At 42.2% G+C, this 14642-nt stretch overlaps 1 protein-coding gene across 6 annotated transcripts in view; it reads left to right on the top strand.

Moving 5' to 3' along the window:
• The window catches only part of TENM4 (teneurin transmembrane protein 4), a 736598-nt gene that overhangs the window by 660170 nt on the left and 61786 nt on the right, over positions 1-14642 (top strand). For all 6 annotated transcript variants that reach the window (XM_068140091.1, XM_068140118.1, XM_068140125.1 and 3 more), the window contains one exon: positions 6490-6722. In XM_068140091.1, the coding sequence (XP_067996192.1) occupies positions 6490-6722 (233 nt within the window). The remainder of the gene's footprint in view (positions 1-6489; positions 6723-14642) is intronic.

Below are 14642 nucleotides of genomic sequence, written 5' to 3'. Positions count from 1 at the left end.
TCTTAAGTTTGACGCCATAAACAGGCAACAGTTGCAAAGGGTGAGATCCACACCACTGAATCTTGGTGGTTTGGAAAAGCTGCAATGTGTACACAGCAGCTTCCTCACTTGAGCAGAAAGAATTCATCCCCACTATGTAGCCTGTGATGAGCTTGATCTGCAGAGATTCTGGACCTACCAACTAAGAGGCTTGGCCCTACAGGACAGGGTAGGTAGCCCAGGTCTAGCTCTGCAACCTCCAAAATGGCTGTTTGGCAACATGGGGAATGTTAGCTAAGCCAAAACACATCACCCAACTGTGATGCCTTCCAAGTTTACACCCATTTCTCATTTAGTAATAGATTAATGGGAACTTTTTCCAGTATGACTGTGTATAGGCCTGTCTTGATGGGCTTACAGAATCTAACTGTTTCCAAGCATGGCAATAATAAGTTGCAGTTAATTATCATTATCTTTTCACTGCAGAAGCATGGAGGGTAGTGAGGCATTTGTCTTGCAAATATGCAAAAAAATAGCCACACTTAGATAGATTCTTCCTTTCTTGTTTCCATTCATGCCTTAGAAAAACAAATCTATAATTAGTGGCAAAGAAAGGTATCTCAGAAAACTGCCCTAGGATCAGTTTAAAAGTCCCTTGCAGTCCCTGGGTTGGCTTATGGCATTGCTGCGAAGTTTTATTATCCAGCCTGTGACACTAGAAGTGCTTTGGGCATCACAGACAAATGGAAAACACTAAAAGGCCAAGTGTAAATTCAGCTCACTGCACTGTGTAGCCTCCTTATGTATTAATCTATTGAATGTCACCTAAGGAAAAAAAAATAAAAGAGCAGGACTTCACACAAGCCATAATAAAATCCTTTGTTTGTGAGCTGCAGGGTGCTTAGCTTGGAGTCATGGAAACACAGCCCCACTGAACAAAAAATGCTTGGCTGGAGGAATTTGGTGCTTCTTTAGTCACCAGCAAATGCATGTGGCCAGCAAGATTCAGAGGGTAAAGAGGCAGCTAGCACAGAAAGTTTCATAGAAGTGGTTTCATGTCTCTAAACAGAGATATCAGATCCAAAGAAGCCTCAGGGTTTTATTCAGTTGTTATGGGTAACTAACTTTGGTGTTGTAACTGCTCCTGTCTGTTGACCACAGTGGGAGCCAGAGCCATACTGTTACAGTTATCAGAAATTGTCCTTTAGAGGAGAATTATAGAATGGTTTGGGTTAGAAGGAACCTTAAAGATCATCTACTTCCACCTGCCCTGCCATGGGCAGAGACAACTTCCAGTGCTCAAAACCCCATGCAACCCAACCTTGAGTACTTCCAGGGATGGAGGTTGTAGATGCCCTTACATTTGAGAAACTGAGATGTAGTTCATGTGGAAAAATGTTGAAAATGACCCTTACAAATTGTGCCCCCAAAATGCTATTTCTCTCCACTGCTTATAAAGGGAGTTAAGGCAGCCAATTCAGGTGTCGGCATCTATTATGTAGCCATCAAAAGCTTGGTCACATGAATCTTCTGTCTTTGAACAGAAACCATGAAAAGGTAAAATCTGCTCTGCTGATGCATTATAGGTAACAAACTGAAACCAGGAACCATCTACCATCTCCCTTTTCTCATCTTTATTTCTTAGAGCCTGGCTTTCCATGCTGGAACAGGAGGTTCCTCCAAAACATAGGCTCTGGTCCCAAGAGGGTAATACCAACTTATTCTTAGAACTTGTGCATCTCTCATAGCACTACAGAAGCAATCCACATGAATCCCACTTGTCTACCTATTCCTTAAATCCCCCAACTTTTTATTCCTTTCTTTCCTCAGAGAATAGTAGAACAGTTTGGAAAGGACCTTTAAAAGCCATGTAATCCAACCCCTCTGGAATGAGCAGGGACATCTTTAACTAGATCAGGTTGCTCAAAATCCTGTCCAACCTGACCTGGAATGTTTTCAGAGAAGGGGCATCTACCACCTCTTTGGGCAATCTGGGCCAGTATTCCACCATCCCTCAGTGTAAAATAAATAGATAGATAGATAGATAGATAGATAGATAGATAGATAGATAGATAGATAGATAGATAGATAGATAGATAAACAAAAGTCTTCTTATTCACTAGTCTGAATCTACCCTCTTTTGTTTGAAACCATCACCCCTTGTCCACTCACAACAAGTCCTGTTAAAATGACTCTCCCCATCTTTCTTATAGGCTCTCTTTAAATACTGGAAGAATCACAGAAAGTTCAGGATTGAAAGGGATCTCTAACATCAAGTTCAAACGCACTTGCCAAGGCAGGATCACCTAGAGCAGGTCACACAGAAATGCATCCAGAGAAGGAGACTCCACAAAGGTGCCATGCCCATGTATAAGGAGTCTCTTAACGTGTCTGCAGAGCTCCCCAAATAGAGCTGGCACAATCCTGTCCAACTGATGAGAATGAAAAAAGGGACAAGGCAGGTGGATGAAAGTCCTGGTTTAAGGACATCCCACAAACAGCTGGGCTCAGTGTGAACCCTGAGGTTTTTCCCTGTGCTTTTCCAGCACATGGCTGTATCACAAGCACACAAGGAAGCAGTATCACCTCCATTTCACTTTGGCCTGCAGAACATCTGCTTATGAAACTGTCCTCATTCCCAGTGACTACACCACCATGCCCACTAATACAAAAAGTCTTTATTCTTTGCCAGGGACCAGCCTGTCCCATCCCTGCAACTTTGGGTTGTTGCTTCAGGCAATACAGTCCTCAGGGTTACTTCTTAAAAGCCCTAATAGCAAAAGGAATGACCTCATTGGGAAATCAGCTCTTCATCCACAGCCCTTTTCTAGTGGTGGCAGTGTCAATATGGGGGATAAATATTTGAAGACTGCAAATACTGTAACGGAATGACTCTTCTGAATAGTGAAAACTCCTGTCTTTTGCTTTGCTCTGTTGCCTAATTAAGCAATAAGAGAGGATGAAAGGGAAAGGAAGAAAAAGAAATTCTCTGCTTTGCCCCAGGCAGATTTATTTCAGTTTTTCTTCAGATCAGTCCAATTTGCCACTTGGATTTGCCTATTGATTGTGGCTTTAAATAAAAAGCAGAGCCCCAGTGTTCCCAGCTCCGTGATCATGGATCATCACAGAGGAAGAGAAGCAGTTTGGGAATTTTTACATTGCTAATGTATGGGGTTTCTTGAGCATCTCTCATCCTGGATGATTTCAAAGTGTTAAACAAGAGCTCCGGTGTATAATACTGCAATTCATGCAAGGGCAGAGAATGACACCTTCCTAGTGCATGTGCTCACTCCTCCCCTGGGTAGGATGGGGAGGAGAATCAAAACAAAGTAAAACTCATGGGTTGAGATAAGAACAGTTTAATAATTGAAATAAAAATTACTTGTAATAATGAAAAGGAAGATAACAAAAGGAGAGGGAAATAAAACCCAAGAAAGCCAAGTGATGCACAGTGCAATTGCTCAGCTAGTCCCCAGGCAGCTATCAGCCAGTCCCAGCCAGTTTCTCCTCCAATTTATATACTAGGCATGATATCATATGTTATGGAATATGCCTTTGGCCAGTTTGTGTCAGCTGTCCTGTCTGTGTCCCCTCCCAACTTCTTGTGCCCTTTCAGCCTACTCACCAGCAGGGCAGTGTGAGAAGCTGAAAAGTCCTTGACTTAATACAAACACTACTTAGCAACATCTGAAACATCAGTGTGTTATCAGCATTGTTCTCATCCTGAATCCCAAACACAGCACTATACCAGCTACCAGGAAGAAAATTAACTCCATCCCAGCAGAAACCAGGACAGTGGTGAAAACTGCTACCAGAGGCAAGGAGGGTAAATTCCACTTTGACTGTTTTTAACAGTTTGTGGTTTACCTTCCATGCTCCAATGCATCCCAGCTTAAATACTCCATTGCCTAAGCCATCCCAGCAGGCCTTCCACCCACAAAAGTTCTGTGCATGGAGCAAGGTGTGGGAGACCATGATAAGCCAAGCTTGTAAATATAAGTTTGGCTGATAAAAATGAACAGCACTTCCTATGGGTCTCAAAGAGCCATGCAGAAGAAAAGATGTCTTTTGTGTTGGGTCTTCCCATACCGTTAAACAACATTAGCTTTAGAAAGGTAATTGTGTGTCGTAGGAGTTTCACTAGCAGCTCACCAGGTGAAATCCAGACTCAAGTGACTCAAGATTTTACGTGACCCAAGACACATAGAATAGAATTATAGAATCATTTTGGTTGGAAGAGGCCTTTAAATCCAGTCATTAACCCAATACTGCTAAGTCACCACTAAACCATGTCCCTAAGCAACACATTATTATACTCCTATGGGTAGTTCAATCAACATAAGTTTCTACCTCTACCTCTTTCAAAGTACTGGTTTAGGTGTGTGTCCCTGTGGCATCCAGCTATGCAGGGGATTAAAAGTTCAACCATTTAGAACTAATTTTGTGATGATTGTGTACACTGAACTTGCCCCTACTTTTTTTTTCCCAGCATCTCTATGCATAGCCTCATTAATAAAAGTAAACTTAAGTTGCCAGAGTACCCAAAGCTCTACCCTAATAAGACAGTGGGAAGTACTGTTCAGCTTTTCTGCTGGATGAATATTTTGCTTTTGCCTGGTTCTCTGATCCATGGCTAAAAGTAAGCATCATTTGTTTTGCTGTTCATTCTACCTAGCAACCAGGATTATAAAATAGTTTGAAAATCTCCCTGTTCTGCAGAAAGTTGTAATTGATAGTTAAATCCACCAGAGCAAGGCTGTGAAATCCAAAAGTAAATTGTAACAATAGTTCTGGGAGAGGGGAGTGGGAACTTCCAGTTCAGCCACCATTTTTCTCCATCTTTGGGGAAATTATTTACCTTTGCCCATCTGCAAATGGCCTGCTGTAAGGCTTGGTGAAAGCTATCTGTTCTTTCCAGGCAAAGACATTAAAGCATTGCAAAGTGCCATTAAAGATGTTCTCCTCTTGTCCACTTCTCATGCAAAAGAGAGATTATGAGCAGCTCAAAAGCTGACTGACATTCAGCTGGGCTTTGTTAGGACAGTCAGAAGAAAATGCAAGGCCCTGATCAAACTGGATGATGGATTCCCACAGGAAACTTCTTCCACTGGGGTTGAAGCCACTTGCTTAGTGTGAGTGACAGGCAGGTAAATGAAATAATACCCTACCAGCCTGCTGTCAGTGGAAAGGAATACAGATGGAGACTCAACTGTCAGGCGGAGCTGTCTTGAAGGTCAAAGCATTTTATTTAGCGAGAATCAGTGTCATTTGTGGAGATGAAATCTGCTCAGATTTTAATAGGATAAATCACAAGGGATACTCCAGAATAAATCAGAAAGGCTCCTTTTTTATTTTTTTAACCAAAGTATTAAGTAATTTGCACAAAGAACCAACTCATATTTTTTTAAAGCACTAAAGACTAATCCAGTAGTTTTTATGTGTCTGAAGAAGGGTTAATTTTCCTAACATAAAGGTTGAAGGAGAGAGGATATTTCTTATTATGAGGGAGAGAGCCAACTGTGATTGACACTCAGGTTTCTAACCAGCTTCTCTTGGAACAATTCCACCAAGTGCAAAACTGTGACCTATGGCCTATAGGTTTATTATGAATTCTTGGGACCTGATGAATTTGGACAGCTTTAAGATGTTCTGGAGTGAAGTAGAGACTTTTTCATACTTATTCTAATTACTACTTAGCCTTTCTTAGAAGGAAGGAGACCTGTGTTCAGGCATCAGGTGCTACAAGTTTAATCTGTTGGTTTCTGGCTTAGAAGAGATGCAGCTCAATACACACTAATAGCAAACTCTTAAAGAAGTTAATGTTTAGTATCTATACCAAACTATACATAGAATCCTTGAAAGACAGCTTTTTAGGGCAAAATTCGTCACTCCAAGGACCATTTTGTTTCTGTCTTCATTGAGGTCCAGCTGAATTCTGTGGCAGGAATGATAATTTCCATGAGAGCAGGACAGGACTCTAGAGCCTCTGCTGGAGTTGGCAAGAGCACCAGATAAGCCTTGATAAAGTAATCTTGAAGAGTATATATTCAAGTGCTTTTTACTTGGGAGTCTGCTTTTGAGCTTTGGTATTGGGTATTAGGAGGGCAGATTTTTTAATTTCATTTTTTTGGTCTGGTTTTGGGTTTGTTTTTCCTTTAGTCCCTAGTGCACTCTGCTTTCCCTTCACTTTCTGGCACTGCACTAACACCAGTTTCAGGACTGTGTATGTATTAAGTAAATTAAGGACAGTCAGGTGCTGGGACTCAAACTGTAGTAGTTCCTAGCATGGTTTTGGCTCAGCCTAGTGAGCCCTTTCCTTTAGTAGCTGTTCTCCATGCTCAGGATCCTGCTGTAGCACTCCTTGTACTAATGTTGTTGAACACAGTACTGCTTCACTTTCCCAGTCTGTCTGCCCTGTGCATTTTTATTCTCTGAAGTGCTTGCGTTGCCTGTTGACTTAAGGAAACAAATAATCCAAGAAAATAATAACGTCATACCCTTGTTTTTCAGCCACAGCCCAGCTCATAAGTATTACTTGACCACAGATCCAATCACCGGCTCCATCTACCTCTCCGACACCAACAGCAGACGCATCTATAAAATCAAGTCAACCACATCAGTGAAAGACATTGTGAAGAACTCCGAGGTCTTGGCTGGAACCGGGGATCAGTGCCTCCCATTCGATGACACCCGCTGCGGAGATGGAGGCAAAGGCACTGATGCTACCCTGACCAATCCTAGGGGTGAGACTGCTTCTTCTCCACAGTTATTTTTTTAAAGGGGTCTTCTGGAAAGGGGCTTGTTTAGCCACACCAGAGACTGCTTTCCTCTCCAATTCAGAAAACACCACTGAGAGTTTTGCAAGCCTTCCCAGTCAAGCCACATATACATCATAAGGGCTTGTCTTTGGCAGCACATGGGTACACCCCACCCTCAGCCAGTCCTGGTTCTTCTTGTTGAGGTTGCTGGAAGGAGGGCCAAATCAGAGGGTTGTAGTGATGAGCACATGTGCAAAGGGCAAGAGAATAAATCCACTCATCATTTTATACCCACTTAGCCTTTACTTCTCCTTAACAAATAACGGTGTTTGGTCTTTCCTAATCTGGACTGGATTCACTTATGTTCAGTTCACTGAGGCTTTCTCGGCAAGCTTTGTTAGCTTGTAGTGATGGAAACAGGGGTAATGGCTTCAAGTTGAAAGAGGATAGATTAAAAATGGATGTTAGGAAGAAATTCTTTACAGTCAGGGTGTTGAGACACTGCAAAACAGGTTGCCCAGGGAAGTTTTGGATGCCCCCTCCCTGGAGGTTTTCAAGACCCAGGTTAGATGGGGCCTTGAGCAACCTGGTCTAGTGGAAGGTGTCCCTGCTCATGGCAGGGAGGGTTGGAATTAGATGATCTTTAAGGCCCCTTCCAACTCAAACAAGTCTATGATTAAAAAAAAACCCAAAACTCTGCAAACATTGCTATATTTAAAAAATAGAAAAAAAAAAAACCAGCACACAGCTCAGAGGGACCCAAAGTGAGGTTTATACATTGGCGCACTGTATTGTGGCATCCAGCTTAAATCCTATAGGCTTAGACATCTCAATGTGGGAATGGTCTAATTCAGTATGACCTCACCTGGTTCCTGAGTAGTTTACTAAAATATAATAAAGGCACAGTCAAATCAGAAGAAAAGCACCACACAGCCTTCATGCCTCTCAAGTAAACTGTTCAAAACAGGTTTAGCCAAACATATGTAGTCCTGTGTGTAGCCAAGACTTCAGTCTGGCAGTCTCAAGGTAACAAGCTCTGCATATGGAGGATGTCACTCCTGCCAGCTGTCCACAGCTCCTCAGGAAAAAAACAAAAATCAAAAAAACACGCAGAGTGGATAGTGATGAGGTGGAAGTTACTGTTGGTGTGCACACCTTCTGCATTGCTTCTGAACAGGGCTAAGAATGACACCCATGCGTGAGTACTTTTAGAAATGTGGCATTTTTGTCTGTGTCTTCTTGCCCAGTTTTTATGAGGAGTTATTCATAGCTCCTTTGCTTTGGCATGAGTGTGCTGCCCGTTTCCCTTTTCCTTCCATCTGGGTAGCTCCCTCCCTGATCACACAGGAATTTTCAAGTCTATCCCAACCTCTTTGTAAAGCAACCCCTCAGCAAAACCAGGGGATTCTTTAACAATTTATTTCAGGCAAGATGAAGACAGTTGAGTTGTTGTTTCTCTTCTTGGCTAGACTAAGGAAGTTGACACAGAGATGAATTATTGTTACTGAATCCAGGAAACTCAAACTGAGTTACTGTCCATTTGTGTCAGCTCCAGTTGTGATTTTTTTTTATCTTTTTTGTTACTTGTTGGCTCATTGTTTTCTGGCAGAATGGAGAAAAATAAAACTTGAGAAACTTGTTCTGTGCCAAAAAGCACAGAAAGCCAAACTGCTACCTGTGTGATATTCAAAGGGCCCAACATGGTTTCCAAGGACTCTAGACTCCCATGAGGCGCTCATTATGCTGGGATGAAGTTATTGCCTGAGGCACAGATATAGAAAGGGAACAGCTACCTGTGGTCAGGTTGCAGTGTAGAAATTGGCTCACTGAATTGAGAGAGGTGAGTGAAAAGAAAATTAGGTGACTTGGGCAGAGATGCAGAGTCCAGCAGATGAGTTATAAGATCAGGGAATGCAGAAATCTGTAATCCAGTTTTCTACACCACTTTGATGTGCAAAAAATCCCAACACCAAAACTTTTGTTGGACCTCCATTCTCCCTTGTACAAGATAAGAAAAATATTATTCATTTCATTACATGGGTGGATGTTGCAAGGTTTAGATGAATTATGTTTCTGCTTTGCTCTGGGAAATAGAGCTCTGGAGTTCAAAGCTTTCAGTACTGAAATACTTCTTGTTGGCAATTCAAGCTCTCAGGAGAGACTGTTCTTCCACCTCAATCACATAGCGGCAAAATGCATGCATCCACTCCTCACAGCTCTGAAATTTCACAAAATAGGAGTAAATTGAGGGTGAAAGAGGATATGACATGAAGCAAAATGACAACAAGAAAATAATAATCCAGAAAGCACACACTGCCAATGCAAAGTTTGTAAACAGTCTTCCCTCATCTGGTTCCATCCTGAGTTTGCAAAGTCTGCCAAGACAATAGCTTTGGCAGGTGTGACTCATTTCCAGTTCACTTCAATACATGATTAACAGTCAAAACTCACACTGACAGTGTAATGTCAGCTTTCTTTATACCTTCACAGCAGTTCATCCTAGTAGAAAAATCCAGCAAATTCCCTTCCTTCGTGTGATTGTTTTTCATAATAGTTCAAAGTAAAGATGATTTATTGTACAAGTAACCAGCAGACCATAAGTTACTCTCTGCTTCCCTGTCTTGGCAAGGGAACAGACACTCATAAGTGAATGGTCAGAGGAAATTAGAAAATTATTCTGTAGCTGTAGAGATAGCAGCTGACCAGAGAAGGTCTTGAAAAGTTCAGCTCTTCAAGAATCACTGCTCTTCACTGAACTCGACTTTTTAATGCTAAAGTTTTTTTACTTTTGACTGAAGATAATTGTTCCATGCAAAATAGGATTTGTGTATTTTAAGGTCATCTTTGCACTTGTTCATAAACTGTATGAAAACAAGGTCTTGTCTCCACTTCCAGGAGGTTTTAATTAGCTGATATTTGCAGCTCACTGGAAAATACACAGAATACACTCCTGACGGGTAAGAAATAGCAATTCATAAAGGCTGGAGAGTCAGTCATGAGGTGTCAACACATATTTTTACAGCTGCCTTTAGCATCCAATCTGTTTTTGCTTCTCTTCTCAGTGGGAAGAGAGAGGAACCCTGAAAGTGGTTGATTCTATGCCAGTGCTTGTGTTCAAAGTGGGGCGACCCACATTCTAGGAGTGACGATTGCCTCCTGCAGGTGATAGGCTGAAGGATGAGGTCCCCACCTTTTCCCCCCAGTTTTGATCACTTCTTCCAGTTCCCACCTTACTTCCTGAGTGAACAACTTCATAGAATCTTAGAATCACAGAATGGTTTAGGTTGGAAGGGATCTTCAAAGACATCTTTGTGCTTTGACAGTGGGGTTGGACTAGAAGATCTCTAGACATTCCTTCTAACCCCTAACATTCTATGATTCTATGATCTTTCATTAGATCAGGTTCCTCAAAGCCCCATCCAACCTGATGGAGCTTAAATAAGTCCAGTGATGGAGCATCCACAATTTCTCTGGACAACCTGTTCCAGTGTCTCATCATCCTCTGTCCTCCTGGATAAAGGTTCTCATGCTTCCCTTTCTTAAAGGCACAGCCTAAAACGGTCACACCATTGAAGCATCATCCCTTTATATGGTCAGCATTAGGAAGGATAAGAGCCAGAAATGTGACATTTCCCTGTCTTTGGTTTCTCTGATAAAAGTCAGCCGTACAAACACAGGACAGGTAGACCAACAGATGCAGTAGTGGTGGCAGTTGCTTGGTCAGGGTATTTATCACAGCCGTTAGGAACCAGTCTGGTACTTTCAGTTCATTTGCCACAGAGCACAGCAAAGCATTCAGATGCTAATGAATTTCAATATATCCTTGCAAATTAAAGTGTTACCACTTTCTAATTATCATCTGCTAATAACGATCCTCTTCTACAAGCAATCTAAAGAAAAATTAAAACTCCAGCTTGTCACAGCATTTGTTTTCATCTGAGTACTCATCAGTGGATCTCCTTGGGAAAATGTTGTGGCAGAGAAATTACCAAGGAGTTTACAATTAGGAGAGATTGCAGTGACAAGCCTGACACAATAGGAAGAAGGTTTCAGAAGGGACATTAGGGAGGATGGAGCATCTCATTCATTTAGCACCACAAAACCAATGCAAAATTGAAGTAATTAATTTGGGGACAGATTGCTTCCTTTGCTGTGTCCTGCTAAATGTGTAAACAACATCTCAGTTGTTCTCTGAGCGTTCATGAGTTCCACAAAATTAGAAGAAGAAACTCAATTCTTCACAACTTTGTAACATTTTGATTATCCAATGCTAATGTAAGGGCCACGTAAGGGAAGAGCAGAGGCTGACCAAACGGAATTTATTGTCTCTTACTGTAGCCAGAAAAGACACATAGGGAAAGGGGCATTGATAATGTGGCCTTTCATAGAATGTGTTTTGGTTGGAAAAGACCTTTAAGATCATGGAGTCCAACTATTATCTAACTCTACCAAGACAGGTACTAAATCATGTAACTCAGCATGATGTCTCAGCCTTTTTGAAACATTTCCAGGAATGAGGATTCAACCACCTCCCTGAGGACTCTCAAGCTGCACCAGGGAAGGTTTAGACTCGAGGTGAGGAGGAAGTTCTTCACTGAGCGAGTAATTCGTCATTGGAACGGGTTGCCCAGGGACGTGGTTGAGTCATCGACCCTGGAGGCGTTCAAGGGGAGTTTGGACGTGGCACTTGGTGCCATGGTCTAGTCATGGGGTCTGTGTTGATAGGTTGGACTCGATGATCCTCAAGGTCCTTTCCAACCTAAGTGATACTGTGATACTGTGATACTGTGACTCTCTTCCAGGGTTTGAGAACACTTTCAGTCAAGAAGTTTCTTCTAAGATCTAACCTAAACCTCCCTTAATGCAACTTGAGCCCACTTCCTCCTGTCCCATCACATGTCACTAGAGAGAAGAAACCAACTCCCACATAGCTCTATCCTCCTTTCAGGGAGCTGCAGAGAGCCCTGCTGATTCTAGTCCACTCCAGATTCTAGTCATTGACATTTGAGGCACTTTCTGAAAAGGCTGTACCTCTGCTTAGATATCACCATGAACTTGCCTCCCTGAACACTTAGCTTTTTTCCCTTCCAGACATCCTGTGCTAACAATTCTCATGATTTTTTCAGCCACAGCATGAAAAATTGTGGTCTTCTTGAGGCCAGATTGTTGCTTTCTGGTTTTCTGTCTGTGCCTATCCTAATCCAATCCTGGCTTCTAGCTCCCTCCTGGACCACTGGTGAGCACAAAGCTGATCTTTGCAGAAAACTTTTCACAGGGATTCTGAAATTTTTTTCCTCTGATCTATTTTACAGCTTGTCGTGGCGTATGGGTAGTTAGGCTTACTCCTTCCCCTGTGAATTCCTGTCTACTTATTGACATTGATTTTCATCTGCCATTTTATCACTCAGTCATTCAGCATCCATCCAGACAAGAAAGCTCCAAATTTGGATTCCTTTAGCACCTATTTTTTTTAGTTAAAAGAGTTGTGGTCTGGTTTTTTACCCCTAAGCAGAGCTACATGTGCAATGCAATCCCTTTTAGCAGTTCATCTTCTAGAATAAACCCACCACATCCAAGTAGCTATTTGCAGCGAATGTTGTGCTGTCACCTCCCTACACTACAAGGTCCTGACATTTGAAGCAAATGTCATCTGATCATAACTTTCTATCAGCACAACTCACTGGTGCGATGCACGCGGTGCTACAAGTCCTTGTTTTATATGGGATCTCCAACTATCCAAGAGGAGCCAACATGATTTCATAGCAAATGTATCACATATCTCAGAGCTTAAACTACCTGGGTAAGGGTAGCAGATGTTCTCTTTCAGTAACTGTGAGAGTGAACTTTGAGCTGTATGCTGAAAATCTTTAATCCCCTTATGTTCCTATGGAAACATGAGAGGACCCTTCTGCCAAAGCAAGCCAAGGCCTTTAGCTTTACATGCATGCATAACATGTGAATTACCCATTTCTGTGCCCATTTGCAGAAGCCAGCTCCTAGCACTGGAACCATGCCATTATCGGAAAGGAAACACAGAAAGGTCCAATCTAACCTCTACAATCTGCTGCAAAGAAACCATGAGATGCTTCTTTCCCTCTGTGCAGAAGTCATCCATCCAAAGATGTTTGTGTGTGGGAGAGCAGGGTTCCTCTCCATAGTTAGATTTCATTCCAAAACAATCAGCTCAAGTCAGGAAGGGATTGCAGCACTTGCTGTGTGAGGAGCATGTGCAAATGGGAATTTAGGGTTTTCACTGACTGCAAATTCTGTTACCCTGCAGAACATCCTAGGAAATGCAAAGCAATTGAGATTGCTTAGCTTCCGTGAAAGAGGGATAAGCAGAGAAGTGCTCTGTGATAAGAACACATATGCACATGCTGTTCCCCCAGAGCAGGATGATAAGTGGTAACTTTGCTATCCCACTTCAACTCACTTGAGTGTGCAAGCTCTTTGTCTAAGCTGGAATGCAAAAGAAAGTTGTGCTCTATCAACAGATCAGAGCTGGCTCAAGAGCCAGAGTAGGTACAGGTTGTTATTACTGTAACTGGTTAATCAGACCAGCCATCAGACCTCAGCTCTGCACACCCTGAGCAGCTGTCAGCACACACTGCTGATAAATCCAATTCAATACATATGGAACTAGCTAAGAGAGGAAATTCTGCCTCATTTAAAATTGCATTATCCACCTTGCTACCCTTCACTGGCTTTTGGCCTGTCACACAGACTAATGGACAGGTGCCCTGAAAAATACTTGTTGTGAATCTAGGAATGGCTAAGAGCATCTTGTATTTGACAAAAGCCAATTAGGATCAACTAAACCTTCTATCAGGCCTCTTCCAAGAAAGCACGTCTGCCATATCGCTGAAAGAGCTCAGTTGTATTCCTGGTTGTCAAGCAAACACCAAGAAATATCCAAGAACTTGCCATTCAGTGGGCAGAATAATTAAAGCAGCAGTAACCTTCAACAGCAGATGCCAGTGACAGGTGACATGTGCCAACATCCTGGATCACTCATTGGATAGGGCAAAAACTGGCACACAATGCTGACAGATCTTGTGGCAGATAAAGATAGCTTCCTGAAAGCCATCAGTGCCTGTGAGATATTGATCCTTATACCACCCTCCGCAAGCTTTTAAGAAAGTGCTAAGATACCACAAATGAGTTTATACTGTATGGCAAGAGTAAATGGCCACAACTATGGCTTCTCTTTTAGACTGGATATCAGGAAATATATCTTTACTGAAGAGTGGCCAGGCATTGGAACAGGCTGCCTAGGGAAGTGGTGTAGTCACCATCCCCTGGAGGTGTTCAAAAAACATGTAGACATGGCACTTCGAGACATGTTTAGTGGGCATAGAGGTCTTGTCCAACCTTAATGATTCTCTGATTCTCCCATAACATTCCAATGTGCAACAGGTCCCTGTCACTCGTCTTTGAGGTTCTTGTTTCATGGGCCTGCAAAGATCAGCCCTATCTTGGCATGAATTAAACATAGGTATTGGAATGTAGAACTAGAAGCAATCTTTTGGGTCATTTAGTCCTGTCATCCATTATCTCAGCAATCCTGTCATATAATCCTCTCCAAAATTAATGAACTTCATCTTAAAAACAGCAAGTAATTTTTTTCCTCACTACCCTAGAGGCTATTCTGAAACCTCACTGCTCTGATGGTCAAATACCCAATCCAGGTCAAGACGATGTCCTTCAGACAAAGAGACACTGTGAAGAACTAAGGAAAATGCTGGTTTCACCTTCCAGTGAAAATGCACAGCTCCCATTCAGCTCAATGATCTGAAACTTCAGTTCCTTGACTCCTAATTGAATTTGAATCCACAAGTTGCAGCCCTCTCTGAGTCCCTTCCTTTACCTCAGATCAGTGAAGTTACAGAATCACAGAATATATCT

Source organism: Melanerpes formicivorus, unplaced genomic scaffold (assembly GCF_026170545.1).
Source record: "Melanerpes formicivorus ecotype bairdi unplaced genomic scaffold, bMelFor1.0.p_v2 SCAF_1, whole genome shotgun sequence".
In the NCBI taxonomy this organism is placed as follows: domain Eukaryota; kingdom Metazoa; phylum Chordata; class Aves; order Piciformes; family Picidae; genus Melanerpes; species Melanerpes formicivorus.
The sequence above is the reverse complement of the archived record's forward strand: the minus strand, read 5'-3'. Positions and strand labels throughout refer to the sequence as shown.